This window comes from Suillus bovinus (assembly GCF_016758785.1).
Source record: "Suillus bovinus strain UH-Sbo-P2 chromosome Unknown EDB93scaffold_331, whole genome shotgun sequence".
NCBI classification, from domain to species: Eukaryota; Fungi; Basidiomycota; class Agaricomycetes; order Boletales; family Suillaceae; genus Suillus; species Suillus bovinus.
In genome coordinates, this window is record NW_024542387.1 from 4,463 (window position 1) to 17,601 (window position 13,139).

Genomic DNA, 13,139 nt, shown 5'->3' on the forward strand with positions numbered 1-13,139 from the left:
CTGTAACCTCACCGTCTATGACAGAAGAAAAAAAAGCTGCCTGTATTCTGCATTGGTTGCAAGCATCCACCAAATTTCTGAGGGGAAGTATTGGATACAAGTTATGTTGTTGTAATGAGATACGTGCATTAATAATAAAAATTGCACACCAGCAATTTTGTGACTGTCAATCCTCATGATCTTACCAGTAGTGTAATTCCTGTGCTTGCAGGTATTGAATTAGAAGAATCGATGGTGATGAGTTCATTTGAACGGGACAAATTAGTTGCTGCGAGGCCAGATGCTGCTGCCATTGCATTCAATTTACAAATCTAAGCATTTGTTGTCATAATAGTGAGCAAACATGGCCCTGGTGCGTTTGCTCATTGTCAGGCATATTATGGGATGGTGGAGATGCAAGGGAGAGGCACATTACATTGACATATGCTTCTCTGGATTGTAGGAAATCTGAGTCCTCAGGTTTTGTGTGACAGGATGGCAGAAGATGATGATTTCAAAGGTGCTATGTTTGCTTTGTTAGAGAATATTATTAGTTGCAAGTTACCATATGATAAGGGCCCCATAACAAGGGCAACAGAAGAAGGAGATCCTCATATGGAAGAACAACTGCAGTTAGCGACATTGGACGAGCTGTCATTTGAACATGAATTCATGCAATTCTTGAATCATTTAGTAGTTGAATGCAACTGGCACATTCATAATGATATGTGTTAGAAACATTTAAGAAGTGGAAAAAAATAGGAGACACTAATTGTAGGATGTGTTTAGATGGTAGGTTGCAGGAAGAAACAGTCATAGACAAAGAAACTGGTTCTATTGAACTTCAGTGGTGGCATGGTCAAGTCAACAATTACACAGACTTGATTTTATTTTTATTGCAATGTATAGGGAATCCTATCGCTCTGATGCTGGATGCTCGCTAGGACTAACATATCAACCATTGTGACATAGTACACACTGCCTTCTTGCATGTTTCCTTTTTCGTTTCCCTTTGTCTCTTTTATTTTGCTATCTCTACCCTTGTCTCACTCTTATCTCTTTATGCATTCATCTCAATAATGCCTTTGCTCTGCTTAACACTACTTTCCTGCCCTTAGATGCCACTTGTCTGCCTTGCCACTCACATTCATATATATAGCCATGTACTTTTCATATTAGAATCATTGAATTACCATCTGTTTACTGTCCGTTCTACAGTACATCACGCCTCAACTCCCACTCTCAAGAACTCAATGCACCTTACATATTGGAGCCCATCACAAGGGGAAGCAAATAAATCAAAAAAAAACTCTACACAACCACGACACACTTGTAGCATACCTCAGCGATCAATACTCCGCAGACAACTGGGAGGAACCCCGACATCTGTTGTTCTCTGGTGACACAGATGACACAGAATCCTTAAGGAACCTGACAACACTGTGGAGAAGGTATATACCAGATCCAGCAGAACACACTTCTGTGTGCATGCCTGCATCAAGGACGGACAGTGCCTTGTCAAGATTACACATCCAAAAATCACACAAGATTTCTAAAGTAAGTCAATGTTTTGACTAATGTATTTATAAACTAAGTCCATGTAGGCTGCACACAAGTTTATTGCCGACCAGGCTGAAGAGGATGAGGAAGATGAAGATAGTGGCAGTCTGTGTGTTCGCTGGAGGCTATATGCTTGCCAGGACCATTGGCCAAAGAGAGGTTGGCTGCAGCCTTTGATAACATGGCTTCTAGGTTCGAAGACAATTCCTTGATCTCATCTAAAGATCGTTGGGACCCTTGTACCCACAGAGCCCTTCAACAAGGCAGGATGTATCTGCTGCATGTTCAAAGTAGTTTATTTTATTTTATTCACGTTATACATCACTCACTGTATCATAGGAACTACCACAGAATATATCGCTGAACATCTTTGAAAGAAGGGATTTTCTGTCACTGTTTCAGCTTGGCTTGCTGGCCAGCTGTACGTGGTGGCAGATAGCCCAAAAGCAATCACAGAATCTCTGTCCTCCTCGCTTCATCTTGCCATGAAAGATTATACTTGCATTGCAGAGGAAGAATGTGAAGCAGTCAAATGCATGCAATTCCTAACCTGGCGTGGTTGAGGATTAAAAGCGGCGAGTACAGGGGCTATGTAGCACAAGTCTTTGAGCACTTACTGAATGGTGTTGTTGTGGTACTTGTTGTTGCATGCCACTTCCCCTATCCCATGCCTCAGGGATCTAGAGCGCTGATCGAGTGTTCCCGCCTCCCAAATAACACAACAGTTTCCAACATCATTCAGGATGACAGTGTAAAGAGTAAATATCCGCTGGGCTCAGCAGAAATGGTACTACCTAGACAACAATATTTAGGTAGATCTCAGCACGACCTATGCTGCTATACTTGCAAGCAAGTGTGTTTGATCCTAAAGGGATTGCTAATTGGTATTAGTAGTATAAATGCATCAGTAATGCAATTAACAAAATGTCCAAAGCTGTGAATGATGTCCGAAGCCAAAGTGCAATATCCAAGATTTCAGACTTTCGTACTTCACAATAATAGGTTAGAAACTGTATAACAAGTGTCAGATTGCAAGTGGTATGCACAAGTATAACGAGTGACGGAGTATGATGGTAAATGAACGGTAATATTTTGCAATGCAACTAAGAACTACAAGAATATTCTGGGTGATCCACAGAGTCGGGAAATGGCTCCTAACTACTGGATATTAATTACTACGGGTCACTACAGAGTATTTAGGTAAGTACATAGAAATCTGGAATACTACAGGTGAAGATAGTAGCGATATTTGTTGGGTCCAATGTCCTATGTAATAAGACACAAGGTGCTGCGAACATGTAATAATGCGGTCCGAATGTCAGAAAATGTGCTCAGGAATAACAATGCACCTAGTGAGGCTAGTTCGGAAGGACAGGACACGGGATGGACAAGTGCGCATGAAGTGCAATTGGCTGATGCGATGTCCAAAGGTCCAATGCAGAGTGGCTCAGACATGTGCAGAAGTGTGTTGGACATGTGCATGTATGTTTCAGGTGTTGACATGAATATGAAAAACTGTGGTTCCGAGCCCAGCGCCGCGACCATCGTTACAACGGAGTAGTCAGATGGAAATATAAGGGCAAGAGCTACTACATGGGTCTCCTTCTGAAAACCTTTCATCGCAATTGACTAGAACTTATCACATCACCTCACACTGATGACATTCGTCTCCACCTGGACTCCGGATGGAACCCACCCTTCATTCAAGCATCTCTGGCTGCATTTTCATTGCAGTTCCTGCACGTAGGAGATTGGACCAGGGTCATCAAGGGTTCTCTTTGCAGTGAGCTTGGTCAGGTGATATTGACTGACCATACCCTTGGGACCCTGAGTTTGCAGTCTGGCTTGGATGAACGTCTGAAAGAGATGAAAGTTTATCTGCAGGACGTAGAATGTGTCTTTTGAGTCAGCGATACTGTAAGAGTGGTGGCCAGCTCCTACTTTGGTTTGCAAGGACACATTATCAAAATGCACAGCGACACATTTCAAGTTTGTCAAGATACTACAAATGAGCAGGTAATTTTGTCGTGCAATTTAATATTTGACAGTCTAAATCTTGGTATGTATAGGTCAAAGTGTCAAGATACTGCTTAGATCAGTCTCTTGAAACACACAGTACAATCACAGCTACCTATCCAGCAGCACTTCAACCCCCCCCCCCAAGCATCGTTGACTGGTTGTCGAAGAAAGACACAAAACTCTGGTTCCGGGATATTTTCACTATGGACGACACTGAGTGCTCCGGCAAACTGTCAAGTATCTCAGTTCCCATAGCAATAGTTCAGCGGACAAGTACCACACAGACAATTCAATTCACAAAGGAAAGGGGATATAACATTAGACCTGGAGACATTGTTACTGTTGCCCGTGGGCCCGAGTATGAGGAAAAAGGAGTTGTGCAAAGTGTTGACTTCCCAAATGCTCGTCTGACCTTGCTTTGTGATGGTGATCACTCACTGGCAAGTACCATTAACTTGTACTAGGACATCTCTAACTTGTAATAGATCAATGTTCCAATCAGATTTGCGGCGAAAATATGGAACACTGACTTGGATTGTTTTAAGAAGCATATTGGACAAGAAGTTTTCATTATTGGGGGTGACCTCAAGGGCTAGTGAGGGACACTTCACAGTATTGACCATGAAGCTTGCGTCATTGATCAAAAAAAAACTCAAACAGTGGTAAGTCCTCAATGGAGCCATTACAATCTCTGCTAATGTCATTACAGGCTCACTACCTTGGTTGATGACCAGGGAGTTTGCTTCTAAGTTTTTCACGTATCATGCAATGTTGAAGGTTTTACCAACATTTGATGCTTCGCTCTCCAAGCAATTTGTATCCACAACTTGTCCTGACCCTTTTTGTGGCAAGAATGGACCAGCCCCAGAGGGATTCATCGCAGCCTACTGTACATCAAACAATACAGGAGCCATCACAAAATACTATCATATTCCTGCCATTTATTTGAGTCCCGCCTTTCCATGCAAGAAAAACCAAGAATGCTTGATTCTGGACAGGCCTCATCGCGGACTCATCGGAACTGTAGCAAAGTGCAGCATCAAGCACAGCTCTGTGGATATTAGTATTATGCCTACTGCCACTGCAACTTTGCATTTCAACCAGATATGTCTGGTGGAACCGATGCAATAGAATATATTCAGTATGATAATTATATTTTGGGGACGATCTTACAGTACATATACCTGGAACTATATACCCATACCCTAGCCATGCTTTCTGATACATGGGCAAGAGAGGATCAACATGTATTTAATTGGTTTCTGGTAGAATTCAATTATATACTGCTCATACTGTAATTCCACGTTGTGGTTACTGTACTAGTATCATGTTCATTCATATTGAAATCATTCTGTGCATTCAAAGTATCGGTATACTAAGTATCACACTACGGTCCTTGTGTTGTTGAGGTTGCTACAGCACAATGAAGGAAGGTATGTACTCATTCATGTATGATTCCTATTGCTGTGGTCTAATACTTTATGTCCAGTTACTTTTTGTTGCTCTGCACTTGGTTTACCGAACGCAGCATTATCACCAAAGCAGGCTCACAACCAGGGCGGGGTTGTCATCTCAATGTCAGCCGCCTAGCACCCTCTTGACATCCACACAGCGAGTGAAGCAACAGTGCAGTCACCACACATCACATTGTCTTGTGCTGGTTCTTTGCCATGCATCTCCCCCACATGATCAGGTTCAGTGTTCTTCTCTCATGTTTCCATGTATTTTGATCCTGATACTTGCATAGTGCATCTAACTTGACAATGTGGTATATTTTTTTATCTTAGCGCTGTGGAAGACAAGGCCGGCGCTCATGGGTTCTCAACTATGGACAATGTGAACTATACATGCAAGGGCAGCTCGTTGGAGTGTTAGAGTGTGTTTTTGGTTTAGCTCCCTGTACTCCCACTGCTGATTCTCTTCTCCCTCGATAGATTTCACAACATTCATTGGTGGTCAAGAACCGGTTCGAAATTCTTACTTTCCAAAATTGAAGAAAAACACATGGGTATAGTAGCATCTATTTCGCACCCCCTTGTACTTCATCCATGGTGTCCTCGAGCCAATGTTGTCTTCACACAGATTCCTTCACAAAGTGATTATTTACCAGTACATACAGTTCACCCAAAATTTTCTATTGCTTGATATTAGCAGGGCGCTAAATGACAGCAGAGTTTGAATATAGTCATTCACTATATCAGCTTGGTATTTGCATTCAGTCTACCTCTTTTCCTAACTTCCATCATCCATTTTGGTGTAATTGGTGTAATATATTTATGACAGTTCCTGTCTTACTTACTCCTATGACTATTGTTACTTTACTTTCATCACTTTACTTTACATGCAGTACATAGTTCATATAAGTAGTGTGATAGTAAGCTGAGCACATTGCAACGTTGACATTACTTTTGTGATCAGCCATATTCTAAAAAATGCACCACCCATTCAACATAGACATGGTAAGTGTATCGTTAAATATTCAATACACAATCTAACTAAAACCTAAATGTATATGATATAGCGTGTTTGGTTGCACTTAGAATCTCCACCAGGCCTTTTCCTTGCAAACTGATACACCTGCAGATTCACACCCACATTCTCTCCCATCATGGGCATTCATGATTCCAGCTCCAAGAATTCTGGAAAGGAATCAGGAGATGGGGCATTTTCTGGAATTTGATCAAGGTCAGGCACCTCAATCCCATCCGGCATATGGCACTTGAGGTTGTTTGGTGCGATAGTAATTTTCTAGCCATCTATACCTGTATGTTTTCATCTGTTCTGAAAGGAACTTGATGTGAGTTTCTGTGTTCCTTAACTGTTTCTGCATATGGTGCAGCTGATATTCTAGTACTTTGCTTTTTGAACTCTCATTGGTACCTATTCGATATTTTTCAGACCTGCTGCACAGATATCTGGATGGACAAATTGTACCTGTTGTCTGAGTTCCACAATGGACCTCTGGGTGAAACTCATCTCCATCTGAGCTTCTTGTGTGTGTCGAGGGAAGCTGAAAGCTAAAGATAACTCTAAATTTGGTACCACATGCTATGCTGAAAAGCTCACTTTAGTATAACATGGCTTCTGATGTGGACAGATTGCCACAAATGCTTCTGAGTGGGTGAGCCTGTCATCCAAGGTCCAATTGCTACAATAGTTGATGCAGTGTTGTAGGCTTGTATGTACATGCGATGACAGCTATTCTGTGAGAGGAGATGCTATATTGTCATCAGTATATATGGCTCTAAGATGATAAGGTATATTCTTCTTTACAAAATCTATGGTGCTTGGATGGTGAGGCTCCTTTTGGTTATATTCTTGATGGCGCTCGAATGACTGATAGATTTTTTTTATCTTTACAATATCTATGGCACTCGGATGGCAAATATTTTTTTATTGTGTGCCATTGGACATTTGAGTATATAAACCCTCTTGTCTTGTATCAGAATCAATTAGCTCAACTCATGAGTGGCGACAAGAATAATCCCCCTTCCGGTGATCCTTTGCGCAAGTGTAGTGCTTCAGCACATTATACAGGCCCACAGAAAAAGGCCTCAGTGTTCTTAAGTAATGATTCACAATTTCCTGACATCTTTCATCAGGACTTCTTCAAACCCTCTTGTTCTTCACAGCTGACATTTTGGTCGAACTGTTTTTGCCCTGTGTAACTATCCCGCCCTTCTTACTGCCAGTATACTCCAACTAGAAGAATTACAGGATTCTCTCATTGATGATTATCCAGCGGAGTGAGCATAATTTTGACAATTATGCTTTGCATGACTTGAGCTTACTATCATTTATAGTGTTCAACACGATCATAGGGTTTTCATGGAACTAATAGATTCATATCCTAGTCTTTTGGATCACCTGACGAATGGCAAGGAGGAGGATGTCATTCATGTAGGAGGATTGGTAAGTTTGATATTCTTGACTCACAGAGAATCAAGTCTGACTGCGGGTTCAACCATGAAATCACTGGTGCCTTGCTTTGCCCAGCAGGCCTTGACTGGTCTCATGCAGAGTGAGCAATTCTATCAAGTTATTAACCGAACATCATAACACTACCTAGAACCAAGCAGAGTCTGAATAGCGGTGAAACTATGGTCCATGGGGACCAGTGGCCTGTATTCTTGTATGCTGGGTATGAATATGATCCTGAAGATCCCTGGAAAGGCTTACTCAGGAGCGAGATACTCATTTTTGTAAGATACTTTTACTAGTGATCAATTTTAAACTCCCAACAATTTACATTCATAAAGTTTCAAACATGTTTTTACATCTCCAAGCTCGGTCGATAAGGAGCCAAAGGCCACATGCTCTGGCAACGCTTACCTGCACAACATGAAATGTGTGACTCAGGATCCCTAGCTTATGTTGCGATGCAGGTACGCAAATTGAATCACATATACCTTTCCCTACTGACTTTTCCTTCAGGTTCGGTTTTCTTTGAGTTTGTTGTTCGTGTTTTCACATACCGACACAGTCACAGACTCCGAAAACTTTTACCATAGTATTCTTGACTTGTTGGAAGATCCTGATGAAAGTGAGGAAGTGAATGACTTGATGACATTGTGGACATGGTTTGTGACCTCATTCGCTTCTATTTCTAAGTTAACGCTTGTTATAAATGGATTTTTCCAAATTCTTCTTCGTCACAGCGCACAATCAGCAAAAACAGTGCACTATCTAAGATTTGGGAAAAATGTGCTGCCCTGCAGGAACAAGCTACTGCCAATACCAATTAGTTTTTACATTTTCATAAATGTATTGTATCATAATTTGATGTGCTCTTCCAATGTCGAGTTATTTGAACAAAATATCTCAGTTCAATGAGGCGAGATAACTCATTGTCAAAGCTCAAATCAGTGTCATCGGTAATAGCTCTTGCCATTGGAAACAGCCCTCATAATAGTAGATGTACTCAGTTGAAGACCAACATGTTGATATGGCTTGATAATTCAGTGTCACAGTGTTGTTGTTGGTAGCTCCTGCCATCAGAAGCTGCCCTTGCAATGTTGCTCACCTTGATAGGGGCTTGCTAATTGAATGCTATGCCCTGGCACACTGTCACTGATTATACATCTGACAGTATACTAGCATCATGATAACCTAAGCTCGTCCCCCAGAAGATTGTCATTGATGGTGGCTTCTGCAATTGGGATCTACCTATTCAAAGCTAGATGTCCTTGGTAGAAAATGAGCAGCTTGATCAGCAATGACAACTCAATATCTAACCATGACACTTTGCCATCAATTCTAGTGTTTGACATCAAACTAAAGCTAGACACAATTGATGGTACATCAGCATCTTGAATAGGCATGATAATTTAATATAATTCAATGTCATCCCCTGGCATACTGTCAATGATTGTACACCTCGCCACCGGCAGCTGCCCCTGTAACATCAGATGTAATTGACAGTACATCAGCATCTTGATATGACATGGTAATCTGATATCATCCTCTAACACACTGACATTGATGGTAATGTCTACAATTGGAAGCTGCCTATCCAAAGCTAGACATACTTGGTATGGCTGCACACCGTACCATATACAGTAGACAGCTGTACACATACGGTAGAGGTATGGTAGACAGGTTTACCATCTACCGTACATAGTATTGGCGGTGGACCAAGCGGACGGTATGGTACAGAGTATTATACGGACGTATACGGTGATGTATGGTACATATGGAATGTTAATCAACTATGAACAAGCTCATTTAATGCCAAACGAGCCAAGCAAAGCCTTGCCTTCACGAGCATCAACATTTTGATAGTCTCAGGCTTGAGACTTGCACGTCGCAGTGAGATTGTGTCGCGACCACCGGAGAAAATTCGTTCAACAGCAACAGCAGATCCTACAAAGAAGAGAACTAAGTACAGACACCTGGAACATGAAGTGAGTACTCACCAGGTATTGAAAGGACATCATGGGCAAGTCGAGAGAGGTTTGGAAACTGTGCTCGGCGACCCACCCACCACTGAATGGGGTTGCAAAGGTCAAAGTCCTCTTGCGGAAGTTTTAGGTACTCCTCGAATTCATCTACCAAAACATTTGACCGCTTCTTGTACCTCACCGTGAAATTCATCTTTGAGGGAGAATTTCTACCATCAGACACATTTGTGTGATGGCCTGTGCTGGAAGACAGCGATGATGCACTGTCCTGCGCAATGGATGTAGTGGCATAGTCTTTTTTATACAGGGCATGTAGGTCATTCTTCAGTGAGTTGATTTGTGACTGTGTACTTGCATCATTGGCATCACAATCATCATGGAGACCTTCGTATATGAGGCTGTAAAGGTACCGTTGACGGCCGTATGGAATATGTCTTGTACAGTGTATGGTCTGGCCGTACACCATACCTATTGACCTCCCTTTGCATGTCCACCGGTATGGCAACCGTATCCATCGACGGCCACCGTACAAACCGTCTATGACGGTGACAGTGTGCAGCCCTAATACTTGGTTGATGACGAGCATCTTTATAGAGTATCATAAGTCAATATCATTACCAGTCACATTGTTGGTGATTATACATTGTGTCATTGGAAGCTAGCTATACAACAGTAGATACATCTCCTAGCATCAGTAAAACCTTGACTTACTTAATCCACCTTTTTTGGACTTTCCAATGGTTTTCACATCTTTTCACTTCTTTTCAAAAATGAGTGGCCTTTTTTTCAATTATTTTTCTGAATTCACTGTTTGGTCCCAACTTGAGTATCAGGAATAGTTTATCATTATTGTTCCATACTATTACAATGATAGGAATTCACAATTTGGAAAGATTACCACTTCAGGAGAGGATTTGAAAATGAAAATAAATGAAAATAATCAGCACTCTGTGCCACTTACTGGTGACAACTTTCTTTTTTTATGTTTCTAAACATGTCTCTTATGTTTATAAAACATATTGGAACACATGAATTTGGATCAGGCAGTGAATTAAGAAAAACAATTGAAAAAAGGCAGAAAAGATGTGAAAAGTTCAAAAAAGTCTGATTAAGTAAGTCGAGGTTTTACTGATGTAATAGCACACCAGTGTGCTAGTAGATTGCAACTTTGTACCATAGGCCTAACAGTATTATAGCTTAGGGAGATCCCACCAGTGTAGGCTGCCTATCTATTCCTTTATCATGTGATCTACAATTGTGATATATATTTTCAATATTATACATTAAATAAAGCTAGCTAAATCTTTGCCAAACTGCATTCGAATCAATGTGCACGGGCCATCATGGACATCAGCTAGCAGCTCCAAGATGGTTGAAGCGGCGTCTAAATGGAGGATGCCATTGGCACCACCTCCAGCGATGGCAGGTGGGCATATAAGCAGCATTCCAGGAGATTGTGACAGCCGGTGGGTAGCGGGCGAGTGATGGGCGGGATTGAAGGAATATTCACACGGTCGCAACCACCTGATGTTCCCACATACCTGATCTAATTAGACATGACAGCTGGGCCTGATGGCAGGTCTTATTCGACTGGTTTTTAGCTGTACCCACCCAAATGAATAATTACTCGATAATTCAAAGCCTTTGAGTGTAGCAAATACTTACTGCTAGTGTAGGGAGGTAGTGTAGAGCGTCAGCAACTTTGGCAACCTACTCCCGGTGTGCCTGTGAGCTATTTTAGGATATGCTGTTCATTAATGGAAATACCGCCGGCAGTCAAAGAGCCACGTCACCGCCAAGCTCGCTGTCTGGCACAGCGAGCTCGAGTATCTCGCCACTACATCCATCAATTGGGGCTGGATATTTTTTTACAGGTAGAAACTGAACTTATAAACTAGTATTGGGTCAAATGAGGGCCTTATGTGTGCTACATTAACATGAAATAAACAACTAAACCTCGTCGTCACTTGTGTCCTCCTCATCACTTGTGTCTATATATTCTACGCTTTTTGGAGCCTGTGTAGACGACCCTGAAGCTCGTGCTTGATTCCTCAGAGGTGCATTCTCCTTTCCCTTGCACTTGCGTGGCACACCAGCATCAGCACGCTTCTTGTGCAGCTTGCCAATGACTTCTCCTTTCTTTCGGTGCGCTGTGAGTTGGGCAGCATACTCCTCCCTTTGACATGGGGACATACAAACCAAGTGGCACGATCCATCCTTCAGTGCATCACGGACCTTCAATAGGGCCTTGAGGTTGTTTATACTGGTGGGGGACTGGAACGGCACACCCTCAGGCCAGCCCTTGAGATTGATTGCAAGTTTCTCCTTCATGGCAGTATCGAAGTTTGTATAGTTGATGCGGATGTTGCGCCGCTTAGCTATAGTCCCTAAATTTGCAGTAGTTAGTAATTGTTCTGGTGTGACAGAGGAAAGCAATGTACTTAGCCCAGAATTGAGGAGTCGCGTACAAACACGTTGCATATTCTGTACCGTCTCGTGTTCATCGATGTCTAGTGAATTAGAATATATAAAGCAAAGGAAAGAACGGGAAAAAAACATACTTCGACCTGCCATACATGCCCATTGTTCCAGTTTCCGTGCGATTTTGTCAGCCTTTGTTTGAAGGACATCCTCCCAGAAGTCCATGACATTATCTGTTCCAAACCACATTGCTTGTGCAGTATCATACACATGTCCACGGGAGGCGAAGAGGCAGGTGTAGATTCCCGTTCGAAGGGCGAGACCATCAAGCTATAAATCTGTTAACTAACATTAAACAAGGTGCTGCGTTGAACCCACCATCTTGAAGACGTTATCTAATGTTGACTGAACGTCTCGGGCTGCTGCAGTGTTCGTTGCGCGAATACTCATGTTCTGGAGGGCACAGCGTTCAGTGAGTTTGTTGATATATTCTTGCTGCTCCTCGTGAACTAGGTTTTGCATACTCTCGTCCGCCTTGACCATTTCTCGAATCTCATCAAGTGAATACTTGGTGCCACGAGGAAGATCTATTGTTTCAATAAGCAGGTTAATATCATACATGCCAACACCTCAAGGCACAAGACTGACCTGCATTGACCTCTTGTGCTTTTGCATGTATCAATGCATTGGCAAGCTGCGCGTTTCAGCTCTCTTTGTAGTACCTTTCACCTCCCATAAGTTTCTTCACCTTGTCTTGAGTGACACCATGTTTGGATGTGATGGCCTCGATACTGGCATTTTGTTCTGCAAGTAGCTGTTGGATGGCACCGGTGAGCGCATCTTCAGTCTCCTTGCATTGTGCAGCCGAAATTTTTTGTGATGCTCTTCGTGCATTGGCTTGTGCCTTCTGTGCAGCGTTAAGTGGGGCTTGGGACATCAAAACAGGCCAATTTGGATTCCTAGCAGCCAATGATGAGTTGTTCGCATCAACAGGGACTTCTGATGTGCCAGTCTCCACATGAAAATTGAGTAGTGCCCCCTCGTTGTTGTCTTGCTGTCTTGAGTGGTCTGAAATGATGCATTAGTAATCTGAAGTGATGCGATGGAGGCCCACACCATTCAAATTCTCCACTTTGTGTCCAGCAGGCAGAGTGACGTGTTGATGGCATGGGACGCGTCTGACACTTCGTGTCCAGCGGGTAGAGTGGCTTGTTGATATGTGTTGTCAGCACGGGACGCGTCTTCGTGTCCAGCGGGTAG

The 13,139-nt window shown here is 42.5% G+C and overlaps 3 protein-coding genes across 3 annotated transcripts; 2 read left to right on the forward strand and 1 right to left on the reverse strand.

Moving 5' to 3' along the window:
* Positions 1 to 3,507: 3,507 nt before the first annotated feature.
* EDB93DRAFT_1110428 (uncharacterized protein) lies at positions 3,508 to 4,022 on the forward strand (the record flags this gene model as incomplete). The annotated part of the gene is made up of 2 exons (XM_041448038.1): positions 3,508 to 3,555; positions 3,609 to 4,022. The coding sequence occupies 2 exons, from the start codon at positions 3,508 to 3,510 to the stop codon at positions 4,020 to 4,022; spliced, it is 462 nt and encodes a 153-aa protein (XP_041300576.1).
* A 3,000-nt stretch (positions 4,023 to 7,022) lies between these two features.
* EDB93DRAFT_1244140 (uncharacterized protein) lies at positions 7,023 to 8,303 on the forward strand (the record flags this gene model as incomplete). Its single annotated transcript, XM_041452201.1, has 9 exons — positions 7,023 to 7,069; positions 7,251 to 7,304; positions 7,362 to 7,470; positions 7,497 to 7,579; positions 7,628 to 7,777; positions 7,818 to 7,906; positions 7,927 to 7,943; positions 7,993 to 8,142; positions 8,217 to 8,303. 9 exons carry the CDS (start codon positions 7,023 to 7,025, stop codon positions 8,301 to 8,303), a joined length of 786 nt encoding a protein of 261 aa, XP_041300577.1.
* Positions 8,304 to 11,408: 3,105 nt separating this feature from the next.
* EDB93DRAFT_1258552 (uncharacterized protein) lies at positions 11,409 to 13,048 on the reverse strand (the record flags this gene model as incomplete). Its single annotated transcript, XM_041454135.1, has 7 exons — positions 11,409 to 11,845; positions 11,900 to 11,968; positions 12,020 to 12,209; positions 12,258 to 12,466; positions 12,528 to 12,573; positions 12,628 to 12,947; positions 12,994 to 13,048. 7 exons carry the CDS (start codon positions 13,046 to 13,048, stop codon positions 11,409 to 11,411), a joined length of 1,326 nt encoding a protein of 441 aa, XP_041300578.1.
* Positions 13,049 to 13,139: the final 91 nt, after the last annotated feature.